The 26,992-nt window shown below is 43.7% G+C and overlaps 1 protein-coding gene across 1 annotated transcript in view; it reads right to left on the bottom strand.

The window, feature by feature from the left end:
- The window catches only part of IL17REL (interleukin 17 receptor E like), a 199,303-nt gene that overhangs the window by 36,981 nt on the left and 135,330 nt on the right, over nucleotides 1–26,992 (bottom strand). Inside the window, exons 12-14 of the mRNA XM_075859407.1 lie at nucleotides 24,059–24,116; nucleotides 22,993–23,138; nucleotides 21,742–21,807 (exon numbers count right to left, since the gene is read on the bottom strand). Of these exons, the coding sequence (XP_075715522.1) occupies nucleotides 21,742–21,807; nucleotides 22,993–23,138; nucleotides 24,059–24,116 (270 nt within the window). The remainder of the gene's footprint in view (nucleotides 1–21,741; nucleotides 21,808–22,992; nucleotides 23,139–24,058; nucleotides 24,117–26,992) is intronic.

The raw sequence follows: 26,992 nt of genomic DNA, 5'->3' as shown, positions 1-26,992 counted from the left end.
TGTGTAGGATCAACGGGATCCAAGTGGAACCAGATATGTATTTGGTTTCAGCTGATGTGGAGTCGCTCTATACAAACATCAGGCATCACGATGGAATAGAGGCGGTCCGCTTTTTCCTCGGGACTGGCAACCGGGATGGCTCCTTATGCGAATTGATTCTGGAATTGCTTAAATTTATCCTTGGTCACAATTTTTTTGTGTTCAGGGATTGTTACTACTTGCAACAACAAGGTACAGCTATGGGCGCAGCATGTGCGCCATCCTATGCAAATCTGTTTCTTGGCTTTTGGGAGAGGCAGATTTTCCATGGGGATGGCGCCTGTGCCGCGGACCATGTACATCTATGGTTACGATACATAGATGATATTTTCTTTATTTGGCAGGGATCGGAGTCTGGGCTGATGAATTTCATGCAGCAACTGAACATAAATCCATATAATATCAAATTGACATATAAATATCACCAACAGAGGATTGAATTTTTGGACATACAGATATTCACTGATGACTTCGGCTTTTTGCACACCGATGTATATCGTAAACCCACATCAGTTAACTCTTTGCTGCATGCTTCATTGGCCCACACTCCATCCACTATCAGAGCCATCCCGGTTGGACAATTCCTGAGGATCAGGCGGATCTGCTCATCCAATACCCTATTTGAGAACCAATCCAATGATCTTAAAATGAGATTTAGGGAGAGAGGGTACAGCAATAGAGTGATCAAAACCGGATATGGGAGAGCAAGAAATACACCAAGAAATGATCTTTTGAGACCCAGACTCCATCAATCTAATGATCCGGCAATAAGATTTATCTCCACATATAACAGACAATGGAACCAGATGAGGGCAATATTGGACAAACACTGGCCAATTTTAAGATCCGAGCCTTCATTAGCTCAGACCTTGCCAGAAAGACCAATGATGACGGCAAAAAGGGCCAAGAATTTGAGGGACTTTTTGGTCAAGAGCCACTATATACCTCGTCAGATCTGTCCATTTGGCTCCCGTGGTCCAAAAAAGGGTTGCTATCCCTGTGGTGACTGCAAGGCATGTAGCAATATATGTCGAGCGACCAACTTTGCGTCAGTTGATGGACGTAAACAATTTGAGATCAGAGAGTACATCTCGTGTAGCAGTACACATGTGGTGTATTACGCCACATGTGGCTGCCAGAAAATTTATATTGGACTTACATCCAGGGAATTAAGAACCCGGACCAGGGAGCATGTACGGGACATTACCAAAGCAGCAGAAATTGATGACCTCTGTAGTCTCAAAACTCTACCTAGGCATTTCAAAAAATATCACAATTGTAACCCCAAGTCTCTGTCAATACGTGGTATTGAAAAAAATACACTGTGGCATCAGAGGGGGTAACGTGAAGAAAACCCTGTCACAAAGGGAATGCAAATGGATCGTGATGGTCGGATCCATGAAACCATATGGCCTTAATGAAACTCTGAGCTTCGTCCCATTTCTATAGTCTCTGCCTCTTTTTTACTTTTATAGTAATTTTTAAAAACTTTGTTTATTTCTACTCTTTGTATTCTTTCTAACTTTTTGCTTTTATTTAGGTTTCTAAAATATGTTCCTGTATGCTCTTTTGCCCGGAATTCTTTTGACTGATGTCTCTAATCCTCTTTCTACCATCTAGAAAATGGAACAACAAGAATACCGAATCTATCGCATTGTATTGTATGAGTGTATAATATTATGATACCTTATGTGGAGATTTTTCTTCAATATTTTATCTACACTGTCTATGTTGTATAACCATGATATGAATGTGGGCAAACAGTAGACTTATGTTCTCTATACTCCCAAATGTGGGAAGGTCTGGAAGACCTTCCAGTAGTTTCCATCTATATTTTCTGCCATTATGCGCTGTGGATGTATGCCCCCAAAAAAATGTGTAAAAATTTGTATACGTTTGTCTTGCTTTTGACTGTAATTGTCTTAGTTATTAATTTGTATCTGGATTGTTATATTCACCATACACTATTTTTATTTATATCAAAGTACTTTTTTGTACCTCTGAAATATGTAACATTCTGTAGAGGATAGATACAGCGATTTAATAGGATGTACCTTATCCCGTCTTTTGATTACATTCACTTATTACATATTACGTTCACCCCCCATATCAATAGTTCATACTATTGTCTTAGATATGTTTTTCACGCATTTGCTGCTACACTCTACTGTGTTTCTTGTTTTTTTCTTTTGTTTGCCAATTAGTATTCTTTTAATTACCATTTAGGGTGATCAGCCTGCAAATATTGTAGGCAATAAACCTGTCCTTTCAAACCAAACACCGAGTACAGTGATTCTATACTTATTTGTATACCCAATATACATTCAAGAAAAACCCCGGTCACACTTATCTTCACTATATATACTCATTGGTACAATCAAGTATTAATTCTGATTTTACAATGGGTTTTCACATTAGATCGCTATTTTTAAAGTAATTCTATTTTGTAACCCTTCTCTTCCTGCACTTATGCACCGTAATACATGCTATCACGATACTCTTAACATTCATAAAGTAACAACATATAATAATTAAACATTAATTTAAAAAAAACGACTGTTGACAGTACACACATATTACACATAGACATACACTTTTACTTACCTGTCAGTGTGATATGTGCGCATGCCCGGATCCGACCAGGGTTGCGATGCTGTCCCCGCTCCGTCTCTTTAGATGCACTGCGCATGCCCGGAAATCCCGCTACGCGTCGGGTATCCGGATGTGCGCTCCAGCATTTGGAGGCGGAAGTGGGGCAGTCCTCGCTTCCGGTCGTGGCTCTGGGCATGCGCCGACAACTATCGACTGTTTCTTGTTGAACCATACAGTATAAAAGGGCCTTAAGACACAGGACACACACACATCTCCCCCTGAGGAAGCAACACTACAGCGAAACGCGCGTTGGGGCTTTTGTGCTGGAGCACATATCAGACCATTACTGCTATTCAATATGGGTAAGCCTTGTCTAATGCACTCTCTCTCTCCCAATCACTATTTTAGCTTGATGCTAGGACTATGTAGGCTTGACTAAGTCTTAGGAAAGGGATACATCTAAATACATTTAAGAGATTTTGCCTCTTTGACAATATAGCTAACCCAATCTGTATATTGATACTACCGATATCTGCTCCTTGAAACTTTTTTCTAGAGTCTCGTCCTTCTAATATATTGTATCATATACATATATTTTTCATATAATTGTATTCCTGTATATGTTACTAATACATTTTGTATGTTTAATATATCCTTCTGGCTATAAGCTCTCTCCTTTCTGTGTTCTCTTAATACAGGCTAGTACATTTTTTTTTTTTTACTAAAATCTGGCATCCATGTTGCTTCTCTTGCTTAATGGTCTTTTCCCAACTAGACAATGCTTTCTCAACAGGAGGCTATCCCAGCAGTCAGGTCGGACTGTCAAAACTCTCGGTGATAAGTTGATATTACCAGGAAATGCTGCAGGAAGTCACCCTATCCAGTGGCTCTCTGATCTTGATAATAGTGAGGAGCCTCAAGAGGGCGACATACATAATATAATGTTGTATAGTACTGAACATAAATCGTACCTCATTAACAAACTTAAGGACAGCCTATTTCGGGCCTTTAGAACCAAGGTTTTTTTTTTAATCCAAGAGCCATAACATTTTAATGTATCAATTGACAGCTATATGAGGGCTTGTGTTTTGCTAGGCAAGTTGTATTTTTTAATGGCACCATTTTAGGTTACACATTATTTATTAATGAACTTTTATAAATTTGTTTGATGGGGGGTATTAAGAAAAAACTGCAATTCCACCATTGTTTTTTGAGGATTTTTTTTATGGTTTACTTTGCAGTATAAGTAACCTGTTAACTTTATTTTCTTGGTCGTTACAATCATGGCGCTACAAAATATGTAGCGTTTTTTACATTTTAGTACTGTTGCACAATAAAAGCATTGGGAAAAAAAATGTTTCTTTTTTTTATTGCCGTACCTATATATATTATTGAGTTCAGGTATTTTAGCCATACCCATTGCAAATAGGTGCATTAAATAGAGCCCACAGCCATGCAATCTCAGTAGACAAAGACTGGTAGTATTATGGCTCGTACTGAAGAGCTCAATGACTTTAAACATGGTACTATCATAGGATGCGGTCTTTGCCACAAGTCAGGTCATTAAATTTTTGATATTTGACGAGCTATTATTGTGACGTAGAAGTGTCTAGGCGTAACAACAGCTCAGTCACAAAGAGGTAGACCCTCACAAACTTACAAAGTGAGGCCGCCAAGTGCTGAAGCACGTAATGTGTAAAAATCGCCTATTCTCTGTTGCATCACTCGATTTCCAAACTGCCTCTGGAAGTGACATTAGCACAATAACTTTGCATTGGGAGCTTCATCACTTTCGTTTCCATGGTCAAGCAGCTGCACACAAGCTAAAGATCACCATGCACAATGCCAAGCATTGGCTGGAGTGATGTAAAGCACACCACCATCAGACTCTGTAGTGGTGGAAACGTGTTCTCTGGCGTAATGAAACATTTTTTACTTCCTGAAAGTCTGATGGATGAATCTGGGTTTGGCAGATGTCAGGAGAACGCTACCTACCAGAATACATAGTGCCTACTGTAAAATTTGGTGGATGAGGGATAATGGTCTGGGCAGAGGCATAGCTTGAAGCTTCTGGGCTCCAATGTCACATCAGTAAAAGGGCCCCCAACTATTATTTGTCATTTATGATACTTGTATACTTTTATGGGACAAAGGGACCTATTGGGCTCCTTCAAGGTTGCAGGCCCAGGGTACAACTTATTCCACTGCAACCCTGGTATTTATGCCCCTGGGTGTAGGACTGTGTTTCAGTGTGTGCGCTAGGCTTTTTATTTCCAGTGAAGGGTAATGTTAATGCTACAATCAGTGGCAAATTAAGTAGACCATAGGCCCTGGGCCCCCCTTCCCCAACGCAGCTCTGCCGTGTCTATAGTGAACACTACCTTTTTGTGCGAGAATTTACAAATAGGTTGTTACGATTCCCCTTGTCAAAGGGCTGTGTCCCTACATACTGACAGTCTCCAACCATTGCTGACAGTATCACACTGTTCATGGAACACTTCCTCTTGAGAATGGGAAAGGTAACGCACATTTGTCTATTAGTCCTGGGTACACAAAGATATGTAGAATACAAGGATTTCCTACAACAGGCATGTCAGGGGAGGTGACAGATCCCCTATAGATCCAGTAACTCACAAGTGTTGTCTTCTCTGATGGGAGTCGTTTTCTTTTGTTCTCCATCTGACGCAGACTGTTATGGCGACTTCTCCTGATGAGACATCTTTGCCCATCACTTCTGCAGCCATTTCCAACCTCTATAGAAACACACAAATTTAGACACCAAGGCCCAGAACCATACATTAAAGGGGTTGTCCGGGCACAGGCCGTTTTTTATACTGATGACCTATCGATGTGCCTGAACAACCCATTTTTCCCAGTCTAATAAATTTGAACCCCAGACCTTCTAAACTATTGCAGTCCCCAGACCAGACCCCCCTAACCAAATAGATACCCCAGTACAAGCACCCTAAATAAATACAGACCTCAGACAAGACCCCTAAATACAAACCCCAGACCTGACCCCCTACACTAATAATGACGCCAGACCTGACTCCCTTAATACAGACCCCAGACCAGACCCCCTAAACTAATACAGACCCCTAAATAAATACCCCTAAATTAATACAGAACCTAGACCAGGCTCCCTAAATTCAGATCCCATAAACTAATACAGACCCCAGACACCTAAATACATACCCCCTAAATACAGACCCCATACCTCAAACTAATACAGACCCCCTAAATACAGACCCAAGACCTGACCCCCTACACGAACAATGACCCCAGACCTGACTCCCTTAAATAATACAGACACCAGACCAGATCCGCTAATCTAATACAGACCCCTAAATACAGCCCCCTAAATAAAGACCCCTAAACTAATACAGACCCTAGAACAGGCCCCTAAATAGATTCCATAAACTAATACAGACCCCAGATGTTAAACTAATACAGACCCTCTAAATACAGACCCCAGACCCCTAAATATACAGACCCTAAACCCCTTAAACTGATACAGACCTCAGACCCCCTAAATACAGACCCCAGACCCCTTAAACTAATAGAAACACCAGACCCCCTAAATACAGTCCCCAAACCAGGCCACCTCAATACAGACCCCACACCAGACCCCCTAAATACAGACCCCTTAAACAAATCCATCCCCTTAGGTTGGGTTCACACGACCATGTTATGTCCGTAATAAACGGAACGTATTTCGGCCGCAAGTCCCGGACCGAACACACTGCAGGGAGCCGGGCTCCTAGCATCATAGTCATGTACGATGCTAGGAGAACCTGCCTTGCTGCAGGACAACTGTCCCGTACTGTAATCATGTTTTCAGTACGGGACAGTAGTTCTATGGAGAGGCAAGGACTCCTAGCATCGTACATAACTATGATGCTAGGAGCCCGGCTCCCTGCACTGTGTTCGGTCCGGGACTTGCGGCCGAAATACGTTCCGTCCATTACGGACGTAACATGGTCGTGTGAACCCAGCCTTATACTTACATAGCAGCTCACCTCAGTCTTCTCTGTGGAATTTTGCTGCTGCTCAAGGACCGGCGGTCATGTGACCAGCAGGTCTCTAAACAGTAGTAAGAACTTCAGAGATGAGGTCATGTGACCTTATGTCTAAGGGTCCTTTTGCAGGATATATACAATGCCGTTTCGTCGCAGTTTATGCCGCGGTTCGTGAAAAAAAACTATATTGTACTTTTGGCGGCCATGGGCTACACCATTCAAAGACATTTACACAATTGTATACTTCCAACTTTGTGGCAACAGTTTGGGCTATTTAGTATTATGATTATTTATATCATCCTTTATTATATATAATTAATTGATACTCTATTAGTAATATTTATGATATACATGATTGTTTGTATTTTTGCACAATGGAGTCATTTCATGAAATGTACACATATTTTATATATACACATATATATAGTATATGTTCTGTATTTATATTATTAGTCGATTGTCATTATCTGTTTGAACAATTACTTTTTATGATTAAATGTTTTTTGAGCACTATATTTTTCATGTCACTTTTTGTTTATTTTTTTGTCACGTTTTATTCACTATATCATATCATAGTTGGTTATTTTGCACTATTACATTTGTACATTATTCACCATGTTTACACTTATATGTATATTTTATATTTGGTTTTTATTATATATACATTCTTCATATATATATATATATATATATATATATATATATGTTTTTGGGTTTTTTCACTTCACTTTTTTATTATTTTCACTTTTTATTATGTATTCATATATGTTGGTTATACTTTACTTTTTTATATTTTTAGTTATTTGTATGGGTACATATATACAACGTTCATTATTTCTTTATTATTTAGTGCCATTTCTCCACATCTCTGCTTCAGCTCCATAGTTAGATCGTACATACATTTTGTCCGTCTCCTTCTGTTCTCTCGACTCTTGTTTGCGCACAGAGGCTGGTACACGCATGCGCTGTGGGAACCACATCCAGGAGTGCGCTTAGCGTCGTCGTTACTATGGTGACCCCTGTGCGGTGTCATCATGTCGCGCCTTACCATTCTGAAGTGAGGCGCTTCCCGTGATGTGTGAGTCTCTCGACGGGCGTGTTTAGCACCGATTTGCGCTCACCACAGGTGAGAACAAACCTTTTTTTCCCTATTTAAACCCCTCCAGTTTTAATCTATTTAGCCTCCTGACAGAGCCGGTCTGTTTGGCGAGGTGTTTTTCAGTCCCCAGGGTGCCGGTCTCACTCCCCACAATGTCTCATGGTATGTGCTAATTGTTTATCTATGCATTGTTTATGATCTGATATATCTTTTACTCTTTTGGACTCATGACCCATAGATTTTATGCTGATAGTTGGGACATGTTCTACCATGCATTACTTGTTCTCTAGCTACTGGCATATCTATTTAAGTAAATTCATGTATTGTGCTATATCTGTCACGGGCACAGGGTATGTGGACCCACTAGGCCGCTCCGCCGTAGTGGGGAGGCAGCTGACCAGGTCACAGTCTAAGCAGAAGTAAATGGTAGACAGTATGCTTGGGTACCTGAAATAGTCCGGGCGGTGGCTGTGGCTTCAGCACGGATGGAGGCAGGTGCGGCAAGTGGCGCCAGACGTGGCGGGCAGTATCCGATGGCACTTGACGTGGCAGATGGAACTTGACGTGGCAGGCACAGGAACAATACGGAATACAGGAATGGTAACAGGGCACGGGTAACAGCTGGAACGGGAGACACTAAGGAACCATTTGCGAGACAGACTGGGAAAGACTAACAACGCTCAGGCAAGGATTAGAAGGCCAGGGGCCTTCTTATAGACCAGGAAATCGTGGCAGTTGATGGTGATGACGATTTCCTAATTGTGCGCGCTGGCCCTTTAAGGCCGGGCGCGAGCGTGCACCCTACGGGATCCAGCCGAACGGAGCGGAAGTGAGCACTGGCATCTCCTAGGAGGGAGACGGAGGCCAGCGCTCACAGATCAATGGCTGCGGGCGTCGGGAGGTGAGTAAACCCGACGGCCCGCGGCCATGGGCGCTACAGTATCCCCCCTCTTACGCCCCCTCTTCTTGGGGCCAGAGTGAGAGAGGAACTTTTTAATAAGAGCAGGAGCACTGAGGTTCTCTTCTGGCTCCCAGGACCAAACCCTCTCCAGTCCACCAAATAGAAAGTCCTTCCTCCTACTCTCTTGTGGTCCAGGATCTCCTTTACCTCAAATACATCAGAAGGACTGCTGGGAGCAACTGTGGGACTGGAGGTCTTGCTGTAGCGGTTCAGGACCACTGGTTTCAGGAGGGACACATGGAAGGAGTTAGGAATTCTGAGGGTAGGAGGCAGCCGCAGCTTATAGGAGACAGGGTTAATTTGTTGCATGATCTCGAAAGGACCAAGGAACCTGGGAGCGAACTTGTATGAAGGCACCCTCAAGCGAATGTTCCGAGAGGACAGCCAGACTTTAGTCCCCGGAAGATACTGAGGCGGCTCTCTTCTCTTAGTAACTGCCTTTCGCTTCATGCGTTCGACCGCCAGCAAAATAGAGGACCGGGTCTGTTGCCAGATTTGCAGGAAGTCCCCATATGCAGAGTCAGCAGCGGGTACCTGAGATGAAGTCGACACAGGAAGAGGGACTCTGGGATGTTGACTGTACACGATGTGAAACGGAGTGGAAGTGGTGGACTCACTTGTGTGGTTGTTGTACGAGAACTCGGCCCATGGAAGAAGCTGTACCCAGTTATCGTGCTGCGAAGAGATGAAGTGGCGGAGATAATTTTCCATGATCTGGTTGATCCTCTCAACTTGCCCATTGGACTGGGGGTGATAGGCAGAGGAAAAGTCCAAACTCACATGCAGGAGTTTACAGAGGGCTCTCCAGAACTTGGAGGTAAACTGAACCCCCCGGTCGGACACAATGTGAAGAGGCAAGCCATGCAAGCGGAAGATGTGCAGAATGAAGATACTTGCCAGTCGAGGAGCAGAGGGTAGGCCGGTCAGCGGGATAAAATGTGCCATCTTAGAGAACCGGTCCACCACCACCCAGATGGTGTTGCATCCTGCTGAGAGAGGAAAGTCCGTGACGAAGTCCATAGCAATGTGCTGCCAGGGAGCACTGGGTACAGGCAGGGGATGAAGCAGGCCGGCAGGCTTGCTGTGAGTCACTTTGTTGGAGGCATACACCGTGCAAGCAGAGACAAAGTCCAGAACATCCTTAGGTAGCGTGGGCCACCAGAAGTGACGAGCGACCAGGGCTTGGGTTTTACGGACACTGGCGTGCCCAGCCAGTTTAGAACTGTGTCCCCAGCGGAGAATCCTTTTTCTGTCTGCCAACCGAACAAAAGATCTCCCCGGAGGGATATTTCTAAGCTGCAGAGGATTGGCGGTGACAACGCAGGATGGGTCTATGATCGTCTGAAGGGACTCCACCGTGTCTTCCGTTTCAAATGATCTGGACAGGGCATCGGCCCTCACGTTCTTGTCAGCGGGACGGTAGTGGAGCAGAAATTGGAAACGGGTGAAGAACAGTGACCACCTGGCTAGACGAGGATTCAGTCTTTGAGCGGACTGAAGGTAAGTAAGATTCTTGTGGTCGGTGAAGATCAGGATGGGGTGAGCAGCGCCCTCCAGAAGATGTCTCCACTCCTCCAGGGCCAATTTGATAGCCAGTAGCTCCCGATCTCCAATGGAATAATTGTGCTCAGCAGAGGAAAACAGTCTTGAGTAGTAGCCACATACTACTGCCTTTCCTTTGGAGTTCCTCTGGAACAGAAGTGCGCCTGCACCAACAGAGGAAGCGTCCACTTCCAGTGAGAACTGCCGAGATACGTCAGGGTGATGGAGGATTGAAGCTGAAGTGAAGGCTTTCTTGAGGCTAATGAATGCGGACTCTGCCTCTGGAGTCCACACCTTGGCGTTCACACCCTTCTTGGTAAGGGTAGAGATGGGGGCCATCAGAGAAGAAAAGTTCGGAATAAACTGCCAGTAGAAATTGGCGAAACCCAGGAACCGCTGTATGGCCCTTAGGCCTTGAGGACGTGGCCATTCCAGGACAGACTTTAGCTTCTCAGGGTCCATCTTAAGGCCTTTATCCGAGATGACATAGCCCAGGAAGGGCAAAGACCTCTATTCAAAGGTGCATTTCTCTAACTTGGCATACAAGCTATTCTCTCTTAGTCGCAGAAGAACTTGACGAACATGCCTCCAATGGGTCATCAGATCTGGGGAGAAGATTAGAATATCATCGAGATAAACTACAACGCACATATAGAGGAGATCTCGGAAGATGTAATTAACGAACTCCTGAAATACTGCGGGAGCATTACACAGTCCGAAGGGCATCACTAGGTATTCGTAGTGCCCATCGCGGGTGTTAAATGCCGTCTTCCATTCGTCACCCCGGCGAATCCGGATTAGTTAGATTATAGGCCCCCCGCAGATCTAGCTTGGAAAAAATTTTGGCTCCTCGTATGCGATCAAACAGCTCGGAAATGAGTGGCAACGGGTATTTGTTCTTGACCGTGATCTGATTGAGACCACGGTAGTCAATGCTGGGTCGCAGAGATCCATCTCTCTTTTTAACCAAAAAGAATTCTGCCCCGGTCGGGGAAGAAGATTTTCAAATAAAACCCCTCTCCAAGTTCTCCTTCATATAGGCTGACATCGATAACGTCTCTGGCAAGGAGAGAGGATATACTCGTCCACGGGGAAGAGAAGCATTGGGAACCAGTTCAATGGGACAGTCATAATTCCGATGTGGAGGCAACGTCTCAGCCTCTCATTTGCAAAAGACATCCGCAAAACTGGCATACTGAGAAGGTAGATCGGAGAGTGACTGAGGCAGAGGGGGCACAACAGGACGGACTTGTGACATGCAATGGCTATGGCATCTGGAACCCCATTGAAGAACTTCTCCAGAACTCCAGTCGAGTGTCGGGGCGTGTAGACGGAGCCATGGCAGACCCAGCAGGATAGGATTGATAGCCTTGGGTAGTACCAGGAAGGAGATCTGTTCCGAGTGAAGAGCTCCGACCCGTAATGTCAACGGCTCAGTGATGAGCATGATCGGATCAGGCAACGGTAGACCATTCACAGAAGCAACTGCCAGGGGGTCTCTCCAGACGGACTGTGGGTAGTTGAAACCGATCCACTAGATCCTGGTGGATAAAATTAGCAGCCGCTCCAGAGTCAAGATAGGAAGGATGTCTGTCCGGTGACGATGGCCACAAGTATCGACAATTTTGAAGAGGTTTTAAGGTTTGGAGACGTTCCACCTAGAGTTGCCTCTCCAACCAACCCTAGGTACTGGAGTTTCCCGGTTTCTGTGGGCATTGGCGCACAAAATGACCCTTGAGGCCACAATACATACAAAGTCCAGAGGAGCGTCTGCGCTGCCTCTCCTGTTCAGATAACCGGACTCTGTCTACCTGCATGGGTTCCTCAGGTAGCGCACTAGGAGTGGACAATAGTGGTCTCTGGGCAGAGGGTGCTGGTCTGTGGGCCCGGCTCTCCTGACGAACCTCTAGAGAGCACTCCCGGATTCTCATATCAACCCGGGTGGCTAACAGGATGAGGGCATCCAAGGTAGAAGGAAGGTCGCGGGCTGCCAGTTCGTCCTTGATGTGAGAGGATAGTCCCTGCCAGAAGGTCGCCACCAGTGCCTCATTGTTCCATGCCAGCTCGGCTGCTAGGGTACGGAAGGAGATAGCCTACTCCCCTACAGTGGAGCCTTCTTGCTTGAGGGTCAGAGTGGCTGCGGCAGAGGATGTTCGACCCGGCTCCTCGAACACGGCACGAAAGGACTGCAGGAACAAGGCTAGGTCCGCGGATACAGGTCCTTGTTGCTCCAAGATTGGGTTCGCCCATGCGAGGGCCTTGCCAGCGAGGAGGGAGATAATAAATGCCACTTTGGCCTCCTCGGAGGGGAAGAGATGAGGCCGTAGCCTAAAATGCACCGTGCATTGATTGAGAAATCCTCTACATGCTCTGGGGTTACCGTTGTAGCGAGGAGGAAGAGGCAGAGGAACTGAGGATCTGGAACAAACAGGGGGAGCAACAGGCAGTGGCACGGCAACAGCTTCAGGGGGAAGAACCGGGGGTGGAACAGCGAGTAGATCCAGGCGGACCAGGATAGAATTCACCGCCTCAAGGAGTTGATCCTGACGTGTGCGTAGGTCCTGCATCTCTGTCTGAATCTTCTGTACTGGGGTCTTGGGCTGGCCAGCGGGTTCCATGGCCTGAGCGTACTGTCACGGGCACAGGGTATGTGGACCCACTAGGCCGCTCCGCCGTAGTGGGGAGGCAGCTGACCAGGTCACAGTCTAAGCAGAAGTAAATGGTAGACAGTATGCTTGGGTACCTGAAATAGTCCGGGCGGTGGCTGTGGCTTCAGCACGGATGGAGGCAGGTGCGGCAAGTGGCGCCAGACGTGGCGGGCAGTATCCAATGGCACTTGACGTGGCAGGCACAGGAACAATACGGAATACAGGAATGGTAACAGGGCACGGGTAACAGCTGGAACGGGAGACACTAAGGAACCATTTGCGAGACAGACTGGGAAAGACTAACAATGCTCAGGCAAGGATTAGAAGGCCAGGGACCTTCTTATAGACCAGGAAATCGTGGCAGTTGATGGTGATGACGATTTCCTAATTGCGCGCGCTGGCCCTTTAAGGCCGGGCGCGAGCGTGCGCGCGCACCCTACGGGATCCAGCCGAACTGAGCGGAAGTGAGCACTGGCATCTCCTAGGAGGGAGACGGAGGCCAGCGCTCACAGATCCATGGCTGCGGGCGTCGGGAGGTGAGTAAACCCGACGGCCCGCGGCCATGGGCGCTACATTATCTATGTCCTATTGTGGGTAATTGAGTGTATTTCCGTCTGCCTTAGGTGACTGTTTCTGTAGGTCATTGGTCTATTTCATCTGATCACTCTTTCTTCGTGTATAGTCCATTATTTTATTCTGCATTGTACTACTGTTTATTCTATCTAATAAAGATTTTCTATTTTTGTACAAATATTGTGCATGTTTCTTTGAGGTTTTTTTTTTTCCCCCTATGGTTCGTGTTTAGGTTGTCAACAGTTTGGGCTAGGCCATTTTACTGTTCCTGCATGATGGTGCCCCTGTATACATAAGTGCGGTCCATAAAGGCATGGTTTGATGAGTTTGCTGTGGAGGAACTGGAGTGACTTGCAGTCCTGAACTCAACCCCATCGAACACCCTTGGAATGAACCGGAACAGATCTGTGATATACCTTGCGATACAGATCTTCTTGCCAACATCAGTGTCTGACCTCACAAATTTTCTTTTGGCTGAATGGGCACAAATTCCCACAGACATGCTCTAAATTCTTGTGGAAAGCGTTACCAGAAGAGTGAATTCTGTTATATCTGCAGAAGGGAGCCTGACTCCATAACACTGTGACTCACCTTTCACAAAATATAGCGCCATGTTCAGGCTACTGCTGACGACCACCTTTTTTCCATGCTCTGGCTTCTGGTCTTTAACCCAGCCCTGTAGGTTCGGGCCGCAGATCAGTTGCTGTAGATACTCGGCAGGGTCTGTTGCAAACGAAACCATTGTTCGAAGATGACCTTGGGCCTTGTGGACTACTTGAAGGGGGAATTGTCCTGCCATGCCTTGCCTGCTGTTTGAGCTTCAATCTTGCCCTGGCTATCTTCTCCTGTGCTATTGTTTAGGATTTCATTCTTGTTTAGACTGTGAACCTCACCTCGGTTTTGTTCTTGGATATGGCCTCTATCTCGCCCTTTAGATAGTTTTCCTGGTACCTGTTATGTTCCTGACTGATTCTTGTCTCCATTCCTGACTACGCTCTAGTCTCTATCTCTGGAATGTCGCCTTCCTGTCTACTCTCCTGGTGACTCCTCTTGGCTCTATTCTTGACCTTGCTACTACTATATAAGCGCTACTGCCGCCAAACCGTGACTATTTTGGAGACTGCGACCTGGAGATCTTCCTGCGGCAAAGTTCACACCTTCTTGTAGGGATTAAGGTTAAAAAAAAACAGGGGATCCTCTAGACTCCGCACCCTATGTCTGGCAAGCATCAATCAGATTGCAATTTAGAAAATCTACATTTCAGCACGTGGCAGTAACAAACGCCCATGGTTTTAGAATGGGATGTCCAACAAGGTCATACTGGTATGACTGTCAGGTGTTCACATACTTTTGGCCATATAGTGTACCTATGGTAGTTCTGGAGGCCTTCGTTAGGCCCCCAGCTACCATGGTAATCCATTGGCAGCCTGCGATCATGTTGCGGGGGTGGCTAAGGGCTAACAGAGGAAGACCCCTCCCTCTATCAAACTCCTGAGATGCCACGGTCGATATTAACCACGAAATATAAGGGGTTGAACAGTCGGGATTCGATGTGTCAATCACAGTTTTTGTACCCACACGGTCACCAGGATGTACTGTACTATTTCGTTCTATTTTTCGTAAAGGAGCCACCAATTAGGATGTAGTAGTATGTCCTTTTTGCAGAAAAGGACATGAAAAGAGGTATGATTTTGATATGCTTCATCATTTTGTGCATTTATTCATGCAGTCTATATGTTTGCTGACTACACCAAATGCTTTACCCAGCATTATATATATATTGATTTTTGAGAAGATAACCCCTATAGAAGACCATTTCTCACTGCAATTTTGTGTGGTCATCTCAAATCTTTCACTGTATATCTATATTAATCATGTTAAAAACAATATTAAGGGCATAAGAGCTATGCTGCAAATCAAGCGGATGATTAATGTGGACAGCTACATGTTAATCCATAGTGTTACAAGTGTGTCCTTTTGGATACTGCCTCAATGGTATACGTCAGTATACCACAAAAAAAGAAACAGTTTGGAATAACGCAGTAAACTATTCTATTCCATACAACGGTATCCAGTATATATTAAACGTAAAAAAAATAATTCCTATGGGAACTACTGTATCCGTCAGAGGTCTACGTTTAACGTATACGCTGGGAATCTCTAGTGACAACTTTTCATGTATGGACAGTTATCATTACAGCTTCCCGAGGTCCCCCGAACTTGAGAATGTGCTCATTTTGAAGCTACGTTTAAGCAGAGTTGTATTGTTCAACTGAGGGAGGGGAAGCTTTTTCAGTAGGGATCATCTGACCTGTGCCGGGGGTCTGGGATACTCCTGGGATCAGCTGCGCAGTTATTTTCCAAGTTTGACATTGGGTAGGGAAATGACAGTAACTCAGCTCCTTTTCTGCAATGTGCTCAAGTTCCTTTGCCCAGCAGTTGTTTTTGTGCTGGAAAGTGGAGCTAAAGGTCACTAAACTACAGGGGGCCTAGACTATTACCCCTAAAGAGAACAAGACATTTCCCACACTCTACTTTGCATCTTGTCCGTTGGCAACCCCAACACTTCAATATGTATTGATGGCTCTTCTCATGGGAACAGGCTCTGGTCAGCCATGTCACTGATCTCTGCCTTCTTACTCACTTGCATCTCTGTCAAGACACAGATCAAAGCCTGCTCCTTGGTCCCCAGCACCCACGACCCTCCAGCCCCATTGGGGGCAGTTATTCGAATGCAAGTAAACTAAGGCCAGGTGTTTGGAATATGCACATGGTGACAGTGCTTTGGCTTTGTAGTTGAAAGTACATATATGTGTTTAGATCAGGCTGCTTGGGATATGCCTATACAGTGGGATATGTTGCAGCATTCTATACAGTGGAATATGTTGCAGCATTCTATACAGTGGGATATCTTGCAGCATTCTATACAGTGGGATATCTTGCAGCATTCTATACAGTGGGATATGTTGCAGCATTCTATACAGTGGGATATCTTGCAGCATTCTATACAGTGGGATATCTTGCAGCATTCTATACAGTGGGATATGTTGCAGCATTCTATACAGTGGGATATGTTGCAGCATTCTATACAGTGGGATATCTTGCAGCATTCTATACAGTGGGATATCTTGCAGCATTCTATACAGTGGGATATGTTGCAGCATTCTATACAGTGGGATATCTTGCAGCATTCTATACAGTGGGATATCTTGCAGCATTCTATACAGTGGGATATGTTGCAGCATTCTATACAGTGGGATATGTTGCAGCATTCTATACAGTGGGATATCTTGCAGCATTCTATACCGTGGGATATCTTGCAGCATTCTATACCGTGGGATATCTTGCAGAATTCTATACCGTGGGATATCTTGCAGCATTCTATACAGTGGGATATCTTGCAGTATTCTGTCAGAGGTGTAAGTCGTGAGTCCTCCTGATATATACCTCTGACATTTACCTTAAAACTTGTTGTGATCAGGTCATAAGTAATGATTGTCTAAGTAGTCTTGCAATGTTATTTATCTTAGTTATAGTACAGCTCTAAAGGTCAATAACATTCCATCATCGTGTCCTTACATTACTTTTCATTATATTACACCTATATGGGATGCAATTTGATTTACATGTATATATATATATATATATATATATATATATATATATATATATATATATATATATATATATACGAGAAAATAGACGCAGCATTCCAGGAGTAGTTGGCTTGACAAAGGTTCTGCTGAGAGGACTGAAACATAGCTATTTCTGTACATGGGTGAATAAAGCACTATCTTTGCAACTACTCCTGGAGTACTGCGACTATTTCCTCATTTGTGTATCCAATTCAGGACCGTGTGGATGACGGTCAAGGATGCATAGCACCGTGATACTTGAACTCTCTGAAGTGCTGCTTTTTTCTACCTACTATATATATATATATATATAATGCAGTCTTTAGCATATCTAACAAGTTATCTTTGTGGGTGTTTCATTGCAAATTTAGCACACACGCGTGTCATGCCTGCAGTATAATTATACAGGTATGCAGCATGCATGTGAACTAAATTCATTGCATGGTAAGGTTGGGATATTTAAGTATGACAGAATGGGCAAAGCTTTTCTTGTAATCCTGTCCACATATAGAAGAGAATTAGCCTGATGTTGTTGGATGAATAATTGTTACCTGTACATTTTTCAATAAACTTGCAACAGGTTCTAAATAATATGAAGTGTGCCTTGTTATGTGTCATAATAAAACAAGTTTAATTCTTTTCTGTGACAGAGATTTTTTACAACTTATCCACAGTTTTATGTCTTCCTGCATACTCATGTGAATTGGTGTGTGTATCTGCCATTGTGAGCAAGTTTGCCTTTTTTCAGTGATTTTAACCCCTTCCCCCTGCTGGCATTCTGGGCCCTAATGTCCAAGCCATTTTTTAGATTTTTCCATTGTCACATTCGAAGAGCTGTAACTTTTTTATTTTTGCGTCGGCATAGCTGTATAAGGTCTTGTTTTTTGCGGGACGACTTGCAGTTTTTATTGGTACCATTTGAGAGTAGATGCGACTTTTTGATCACTTTCTATCACATTTTTTTTAAGTCAGGATTAACAGAAAACAGCAATTTTTCCATTGTTTTTTATTTTATTTTTTACGGCGTTCACAGTGCGGGTTAAATAATGTAACAGCTTTATAGTCGGGGTCGTTACGGACGCGGCGATACCAAATATGTGTAACTTTTTTGCTTTATTGTAGTTTTTTTTAATAGTAAAGCATTTTGTAAGGGGAAAAGCTGGGTTTTTCATTTTTTTTTTTTCACTTTTTTTTTTAATTAACTTTATTAAACTTTTTTTACTTTTTTACTAGTCCCACTAGGGGACTTCACTATCCTCCGATCGCTATTATAATACACTGCAATACTTTTGTATTGCAGTGTATTACTGCCTGTCCGTTTAAAACGGACAGGCATCTGCTAGGTCATGCCTGCGGCATGATCTAGCAGGCATTCGCTGCAGGCAGACCTGGGGGTCTTTATTAGACCCCCGGCTGCCATAGAAGACACAGACACTCGGCGATTTTATCGCCGGGTGTCAGTGAGATGAGAGGGAGCTCCCTCCCTCACTCCAAAACCATTCAGATGCGGTGCTCGCTATTGTGCACCGCATCTGAAGGGTTAAACAGGTGAGATCGATACTAATATCGATCTCACCCGGCAGAGCAGGGACACCCCCAGCCCTCAGCTGCTTCTGGCAGCTGAAAGCAGGGAGATTTCACGGCTCCCTGCTGTGTTTACTTTATTCTACAGCGACGTAGTTTGGCGGCGCTCTAGAATAAAGCCCACTAATGACCGCCGTAAAAAGACGTATCGGCGGTCATTAAGGGGTTAAATTAATATTGCAAATTTTTGTGATTTGTGTGTAATAGGAGTGTAGGGACTCGAAATACGATGGGGACCATTGATGTGGGTTGCAAGCTTGCGTATTTAGGCCAAAATATCAACTAATACCTCATGTTTATCATGAATATTTATAATTTATCATGGATATCTTTTCAGGATGCAGCCAGGCCTTGTAATGCTGGGGGAGAATAGGGTGTCAGTACTTTGTGTGGTACACTTAGGCCGGATTTACACGAGCGTGTGCGTTTTGCGCACGCAAAAGGCACTTAACAGCTCCGTGTGTCATCACCATATATGATGCGTGGCTGCGTGATTTTCGCGCAGCCGCCATCATTATGACACTCTGTTTGTATGTTTGTAAACAGAAAAGCATGTGGTGCTTTTCTGTTTTCATTCATACTTTTTACTGCTCATGCGCGAATCACGCGTGTCACACAGAAGTGCTTCCGTGTGCTGCGCGTGATTTTCACGCACCCATTGACTTCAATGGGTGCGTGATGCGCGAGAAACGCACAAATATAGGACATGTCGTGCATTTCATGCAGTGGACATACGCTGCATGAAAATCAAGGACTGTCTGCATAGACTAATAAACATCACGTCCTGGCTGGAGGTAATGTATATTCATTATCAGGACACTACAGTAATGTTGGTGTTTGTGTATGTAGCTGCACATAGTGATATAACTATATCGCTAGTGCAGTGTAAATGAATGGAGAGAAGTGCATGACGCTGATTGGTCAGCGTCATACACTCCTCTGTACAACGACCACTTTGTCTAAAGTAAAACACGCCCACTTGAGCGTTAAGAAACTCATTAGCATAAAGCTAAAAATCGCTCATAAAGTGGTTTAAAATAGATCATTTTTCGAAATAAAAAGCATTACTGTCACCTACATTACAGCGCCGATCTCCTTATATAGGAAATAGGGCACTTAAAATGTGGTGACAGAGCCTCTTTAAGATAATCTAGTTATAAATCTGGTCAATAACTTATTTCAATGTGTGTAATCCTCTAAGGCCTCGTGCACACTTCCGACACCGTTTTCACGGCCGTTTTTGAAGGATCTGTGTACCCGTTTTAGCGGCCGTGTTCACTCCAGTGTGCACTCTGTGTTTCCGTTTCCGAGCACGGTACTGTCCAGGGTGCTGAAAGAGTTAATGGGCTGCACTGATCGGCGGTAACTCTTTCAGCACCCTGGCCAGTACCATTCTCGGCGCTCGGAAATTACAATTTTAATGAAATAAAAAAATAAAAAAAATAAGTTCATACTTACTTTCCTCCTGTCCGGCCTCCAGCGATGACGTTTCATCCATGTCACCGCTGCAGCCAATCACAGGCTGTAGTGGCGGTCACGCACGTCTGGATGACATCAGAAGGCCGCCCTCCAGGGATGATGCTTCATCCCACGTGACCGCCTCTGCAGCCAATCACAGGCTGCCGCGTCACAAAGGAAGGTCGGACTGGAGGAAGAAGAGGGACTCGTCACCAAGACAACGAATGGGTACGTATAAACTGCTTTTTATTTTATTTTTAATCAGCAGCCTCTTTTCTCTATCAGTGATTGATAGAGACAAGTGGCTGCCGATTAGTGTAATATTTCTGTAATGTATTTCTGCCCGCCCGGCCGTTGCTAGGCAACGGCTCCGTCACACGCGGACGGCACACGGCCCCATTGACTTGCATGGGCCTCACGGTCACGGAATCTCGGACCAAAGTAGGACATGCTCTACTTTGCATCGGAACGGAGCAACAGGACCATCAACAAAACTGAAGTGTGCATGGCCCCATTGAAATGAATGGGTCAGGGTGCTAGCCGTCAGAAAAACGGCTAGCACCCTGAAGAAAAACACTGAAGTGGGCATGAAGAGGAAGACATTAATTAGATAGGAGAAGTGAATGAGAAACCATACACTTTATAAAGAATATGTGATTTAGATATGATACGCTGAAGTTACCAGGCGACTACAGTTTTTTATTTTATATATATATATATATATATATATATATTTATTATATTCTTCACTCGTACTTCTTTCTTTTCCTGGTTTAAAGGGATAAGGGGATTGAGGCGATGGGTCTGGGGTAATGAAATAGAAGCAATATTTTTTGTATGAGCTGAAATACTTAAAATCATAAAAAAAATGTTGCTACTGCTGATCAGGGCCACAAAATTGTGTAAAAATAGCAACTAGATCACAATCATCCCTCCCATTCTCAATGTCAGTGATTATACCAATGGGGATAACTAATGTAATAAGGTTTTATAGTTTTTATTCTCTGTGGAAACCTGTGTTATTTTATGCTGCGCATGGCTTGGCCAGGTACGTTTAGAAGGAAACCTCTGTGAAAACCTGATTTTCACAATGTATTCATTAGGGACTCACTAACTTATTTTTTCTCCAAGCAAAGAGCCCACTGGGCAGCGCCCAAATGAGATCAAGTAGCAGCCTAGTGAAAGGTAGAAGTACATATGCCGGACCTGGGTGTGCAGATCAGTGAGGTCTCCTACTGTTCTGCAGGAGAAGACGGCCAGTGGTCCTCAGCACTGGGGGAGAAAGCATACGTTTTGTTTTGGAAGGGGATGTTTAATGTCATCCTGCCAAAATTTTCTTCAAGTAAAAATGATGGTTACCTTACAATTCACAAGATGCTGGAGTATGTTCTAATATATAGTAATGTTGCGGTACCGCATGCAGGCTGTGAATGCTGACATATTTGCATTGGTCATGTCTAGTGCTGAGCATACTTTTTCTATATGAAGGAACCAATGAATAGTCAGATTACCAATAATAACCCTGAAAGATTTAACTATAGTCTTATACCACAGAAATACGTACCTACCCTTTGAGGCATTATAAACTTACCTGAATACAGATATTGTGGCCGCATATATCTCTTGTCAAATTGAGGGCTACGTAACCTGATGCTCCCTATAGACAAGAAAGAGATTTATTTGCACCTAGAGTGACCAGGATAGTTATATATATATATATATATATGACCAATCATAAAAATTAATGGTTGATCATGACAGTTGAAAATGAAGTGAGACCAGTCTGACGAAAGTACTATTTCTTACTGAATTGGCTATCATATTTTAAAAGTATGAGTAAAATTAATGATGCCACTACATGTTATGCCATGGCTCCAGGTGCATCCAAGCCCTCTACCACAAAAGGGGACGGCATATACAATATAAATGGGTAGCACAGCGGTGTGATGCCTATCATAATAAATATATATATATATATATATAAATAAAACAACACAAAAGTTTGAACAGCACATTCCAAGAAAGTGATATAAAATGTGTATGCAGATGCAAGAACACCTGTGACTGCAAACATACAGCAGACAAAGAATGGCGACAGCACACTGCGAACACCAATGTTACCTAAACTGCTAAATATAAATAAATATGCATTACTGCTAAATCTACTTACAATAGGGAGGTTCTTAGTGCACATTTTGATCAAAAAGTGTTTGCCCACCTGCCACGATAAGGCGACCTCTGTAAGGTGGGGAACTACTCAGAACAGAACTTTTGTGTTTTTTATGGGATCCATATATGTGGGGTTAGCGACTGCCTCCATTTTTTGTTCTTGCACTCCTCCCATTCTGCCCTGGGTGATTTTAATTAGTTTAGTGCTGGTTGTGCAGAGTAGGTCCCCACCTTACAGAGGTCGCCTTGTCGTGGCAGGTGGGCACAATTTGATCAAAATGTGCACTAAGAACCTCCCTATTGTAAGTAGATTTAGCAGTAATGCATATTTATTTATATTTAGTGGTTTAGGTTGCATTGGTGTTCGCAGTGTGCTGTCACCATTTTTTGTCTGCTGTGTGTATATATATATATATATATATATATATCGATTGATTCTATACAGCCCACATAAGCAACCCATCAATCGAGATCTACCAGTAGACTGTGGATGGTTGCAGAGTAGATTGAGGCTAAGCTGCCTTTTATTTCATGCTGCAGAGAATTCAGTCCAGAGATGTAAACTAATACACAGAACACTGGGGTTCAGGAGAACATTATGGAGGACAGATTGCACTGAGCGACACTAAGATCACACAGATTGTACTTCAGGAAACTAAATCTGCAAACTCACCACATAGACTAAGGCATGCCTTTGAAGAATGTCATAAGAATTGTGTTTTGTTCGGTTGCAAATAAAAACAGAAAACTGTGCTTTAGCTGAAGACGTGAATCTGATTTGTAGCATTTCATCCATGAAAAATGTTTTCATTTCCCAAGCTGAAATAGAAACTAAAGTGAGTAACTCTCATGCTCATCCTATAATTTAGGGCTTATTCAGACGAACGGGATATACGTCCGTGCAACGCGCGTGAACTGTGCTCTGTTTAGATACATTTGTGTATGTTCATGTTATTTCTGATGAAAATAACATTAAGGGTATGTGCACACACACTAATTACATCCGTAATTGACGGACGTAGTTCGGCCGCAAGTACCGGACCGAACACAGTGCAGGGAGCCGGGCTCCTAGCATCATACTTATGTACGATGCTAGGAGTCCATGCCTCGCTGCAGGACAACTGTCCCGTACTGAAAACCTGATTACAGTACGGGACAGTTGTCCTGCAGCGAGGCAGGGACTCCTAGCATCGTACATAACTATGATGCTAGGAGCCCGGCTCCCTGCACTGTGTTCCGTCCGGTACTTGCGGCCGAAATACGTCCGTCAATTACGGACGTAATTAGTGTGTGTGCACATACCCTAAGGGTATGTGCACACACAAAATCCAAAACTTCTGAAAATACAGAGCTGTTTTCAAGGGAAAACAGCTCCTGATTTTCAGAGGTTTTTAAAGCCACTTGCGATTTTCGCTGCGTTTTTTACAGCTGTTTTTGGAGCTGTTTTTCTATAGAGCTTATGAAAAACGGCTCCAAAAACGGCTGAAGAAGTGACATGCACTTCTTTTTCGCGGGCATCTATTTACATGCCGTTTTTTAAAAAACGAGGCATAAAAAAACGACCCGTCGGAACAGAACGACATATTTCCCATTGAAATCAATGGGCAGATGTGTGGAGGCGTTCTGCTTCCGTTTTTCCAGGCGTTTTTCTAGGTGTAAACGCCCCGAAATATGCCTGAAAACACTCCGTGTGAACATACACTAAGGGTTTACATTTGTTTTGTGCTTGTGTTTCTTACCTGGAAAGGCTCCAGACGCAAATGGGCATCTCACCCAGGAGCCCTTCGCTGTTGTAAACTAAAAATAAAAATGATCAATTACTAAATAAATATTCAAAACATGAATAATTTATGCAAATATGTCGTTCATGTCTAGTGATTAAGATACCAAACATTTCCAATGTTCGCTGTTCAGATGCGTTTGTTAAAAAAATAATAATTTTAGTGCTATGTATAGCACGAGGGAAAGTTAAAATGTAATATTTTCTTATATTTATGTTTTAATATGACCAAGTTACTTGGAATTGTTTATTTAAAAACATATCTAGTCTATTTTTCATTATAATCACCTTTCCTGCTAAAACACTTGTCTAACTACAACTGCTTAAAGAGGCTCTGTCACCAGATTTTGCAACCCCTACCTGCTATTGCAGCAGATCGGCGCTGCAATGTAGATAAGAGTAAGGGTATGTTCACACGGCCTATTTACGGACGTAAATCGGGCGTTTTTGGCCCGAATTACGCCCGAAAATAGCGCCTCAATAGCGCTGACAAACATCTGCCCATTGAAAGCAAAGAGCAGACGTTTGTCTGTTCACACGAGGCGTATATTTACGCGCCGCTGTCAAATGACGGCGCGTAAATAGACGCCCGCGTCAAAGAAGTGACCTGTCACTTCTTTGGCCGTAATTGGAGCCGTTATTCATTGACTCCAATGAATAGCAGCGCTAATTACGCCCGTAATTGACGCGGCGTTCAAGCGCCTGCACATGCCGGTACGGCTGAAATTACGGGGATGTTTTCAGGCTGACACATCCCCGTAATTTCAGCCGTTACGGACCCCCGCCGTGTGAACATACCCTTAAGTTGTTTTTTCTTTTAAAACGAGCATTTTTGGCCAAGTTATGACCATTTTTATATTTATGTAAATGAGGCTTTCTAAAGTACAACTGGGCGTGTTTAAAGTAAAAGTACAACTGGGCGTGTATTGTGTTCGTTACATCTGGGCGTTTTTACTTCTTTTACTAGCTGGGCGTTGTGTATAGAAGTATCATCCACTTCTCTTCACAAAGCCCAGCTTCTGGCAGATCACGCTGTGACGTCACTCACTTCCTGCCCCAGGTCCTGCATCGTAAAAACGCCCTGATGTAACGAACACAATACACGCCCAGTTGTACTTTTACTTTAAACACGCCCAGTTGTACTTTAGAAAGCCTCATTTACATAAATATAAAAATGGTCATAACTTGGCCAAAAATGCTTGTTTTAAAAAAAACAAAAAACGTTACTCTTATCTACATTGCAGCGCCTATCTGCTGCAATAGGAGATAGGGGTTGCAAAATCTGGTGACAGAGCCTCTTTAAGGCCTCATGCCCACTTCGGTTTTTTCATTCAGGGTGCTATCCGTTTTTGTCACTGATAGCACCCTGGACCCATTCATTTCAATTGGGCCATGCATACTTCCGTTGTTTTAATGGAACCGTGCAGCCGTTCCGTCAAAAGTAGTGCAGGTCCTAATCCTGCCCGTTTTTGACGGAACAGTCTCTGCCTTTGGATTGAATTTGGTCCGTGAAACAACGGGCTACAAACGGAAGCCATACGTGTGCAGCCCCTTGTGTGACGGGACCGTCATTAACGGCCGTACAACGGCCGATGGAAGTGTGCATGAGCCCTAAGGGTAAGGCTATGTACACACGTAATGTTTTCAGCCGTTTTTCAGGCCGTAAATGACACGAAAAACGGCTGAAAAATCGGAAGCAGAACACCTCCAAACATCTGCCCATTGATTTCAATGGAAAAAACGGCGTTCTGTTCCGACGAGCCATTTTTTTCACGGGCCGTTTTTCAAAACGGCCTCGTAAAAAACCGGCCGCGAAAACGAGGTGCATGTCACTTCAGCCGTTTTTTAAGCCGTTTTTCAGAGACTCTATAGAAAAACAACTCCAAAAAACGTCCACAAAAAACGCAGCGAAAATCGCGAGTGGCTTAAAAAACGTCTGAAAATCAGGAGTTGTTTTGCCATTGAAAACAGCTCCGTATTTTCAGAAAATTTTGAGTTTGCGTGTGAATATATGTCTGAAAATACGGAACTGTTTTCAAGGGAAAACAGCTCCCTGATTTTCAGACTTTTTTTAGCCACTTGAGTTTTTCGCTGCGTTTTTCACAGCCGTTTTTGGAGTTGTTTTTCTATAGAGTCTATGTAAAAACTGCTCCAAAAACGGCTGAAGAAGTGACATGCACTTCTTTATGGTGGCTGTCTTTATACGCGGCCATTTTGAAAAACGGCCGCGAAAAAAACGGCCCGTCGGAACAGAACGCCGTTTTTCCATTGCGATCAATGGGCAGATGTTTGGAGGCGTTCTGCTTCCGATTTATCGACCGTTTTTCGGCCGTTTACGGCCCGAAAAATGGCAGAAAATAAGCCGTGTGAACGTACCCTTTTGGGTAACGTTTACACACTTAACCAAAAACTTCTGAAAATATGGAGCTGTTTTCAAGAGAAAACAACTCCTGATTTTCAGCGTTTTTTTTAGCAACTCGCGTTTTTCACAGCGTTTTTTACTGCTGTTTTTGGAGCTGTTTTTCTAGTTATGGAGTCAATGAAAAATGGCTCCCAAAACAGCTCAAGAAGTGACATGCACTTCTTTTTCGCGGACGTCTTTTGACAAACCGTTTTTCTAAAATGAGGTGTAAAAAAACGCCCGTCGGAACAGAACGCCGTATTTCCCATTGAAATCAATGGGCAGATGTTTGTAGGCGTTCCGCTTCCGTTTTTTCAGGTGTCTTTTGAGGTGTAAACGCCCCGAAATACGCCTGAAAACACTACATGTGCACATACCCTAAGTCCACACACGTTTACACAGTGTAGATTTACTGCAAATTTTGTCTTTTTCTAGCCAAAACCAGAATTAGATTCAGGAGAGCAGACCTACATGACATTTCTTTATATATTT

The sequence above is a fragment of the Rhinoderma darwinii genome, chromosome 3 (assembly GCF_050947455.1).
Source record: "Rhinoderma darwinii isolate aRhiDar2 chromosome 3, aRhiDar2.hap1, whole genome shotgun sequence".
NCBI lineage: Eukaryota > Metazoa > Chordata > Amphibia > Anura > Rhinodermatidae > Rhinoderma > Rhinoderma darwinii.
Note: the sequence above shows the minus strand (reverse complement) of the source record. Positions and strands in the feature narration are given on the sequence as shown.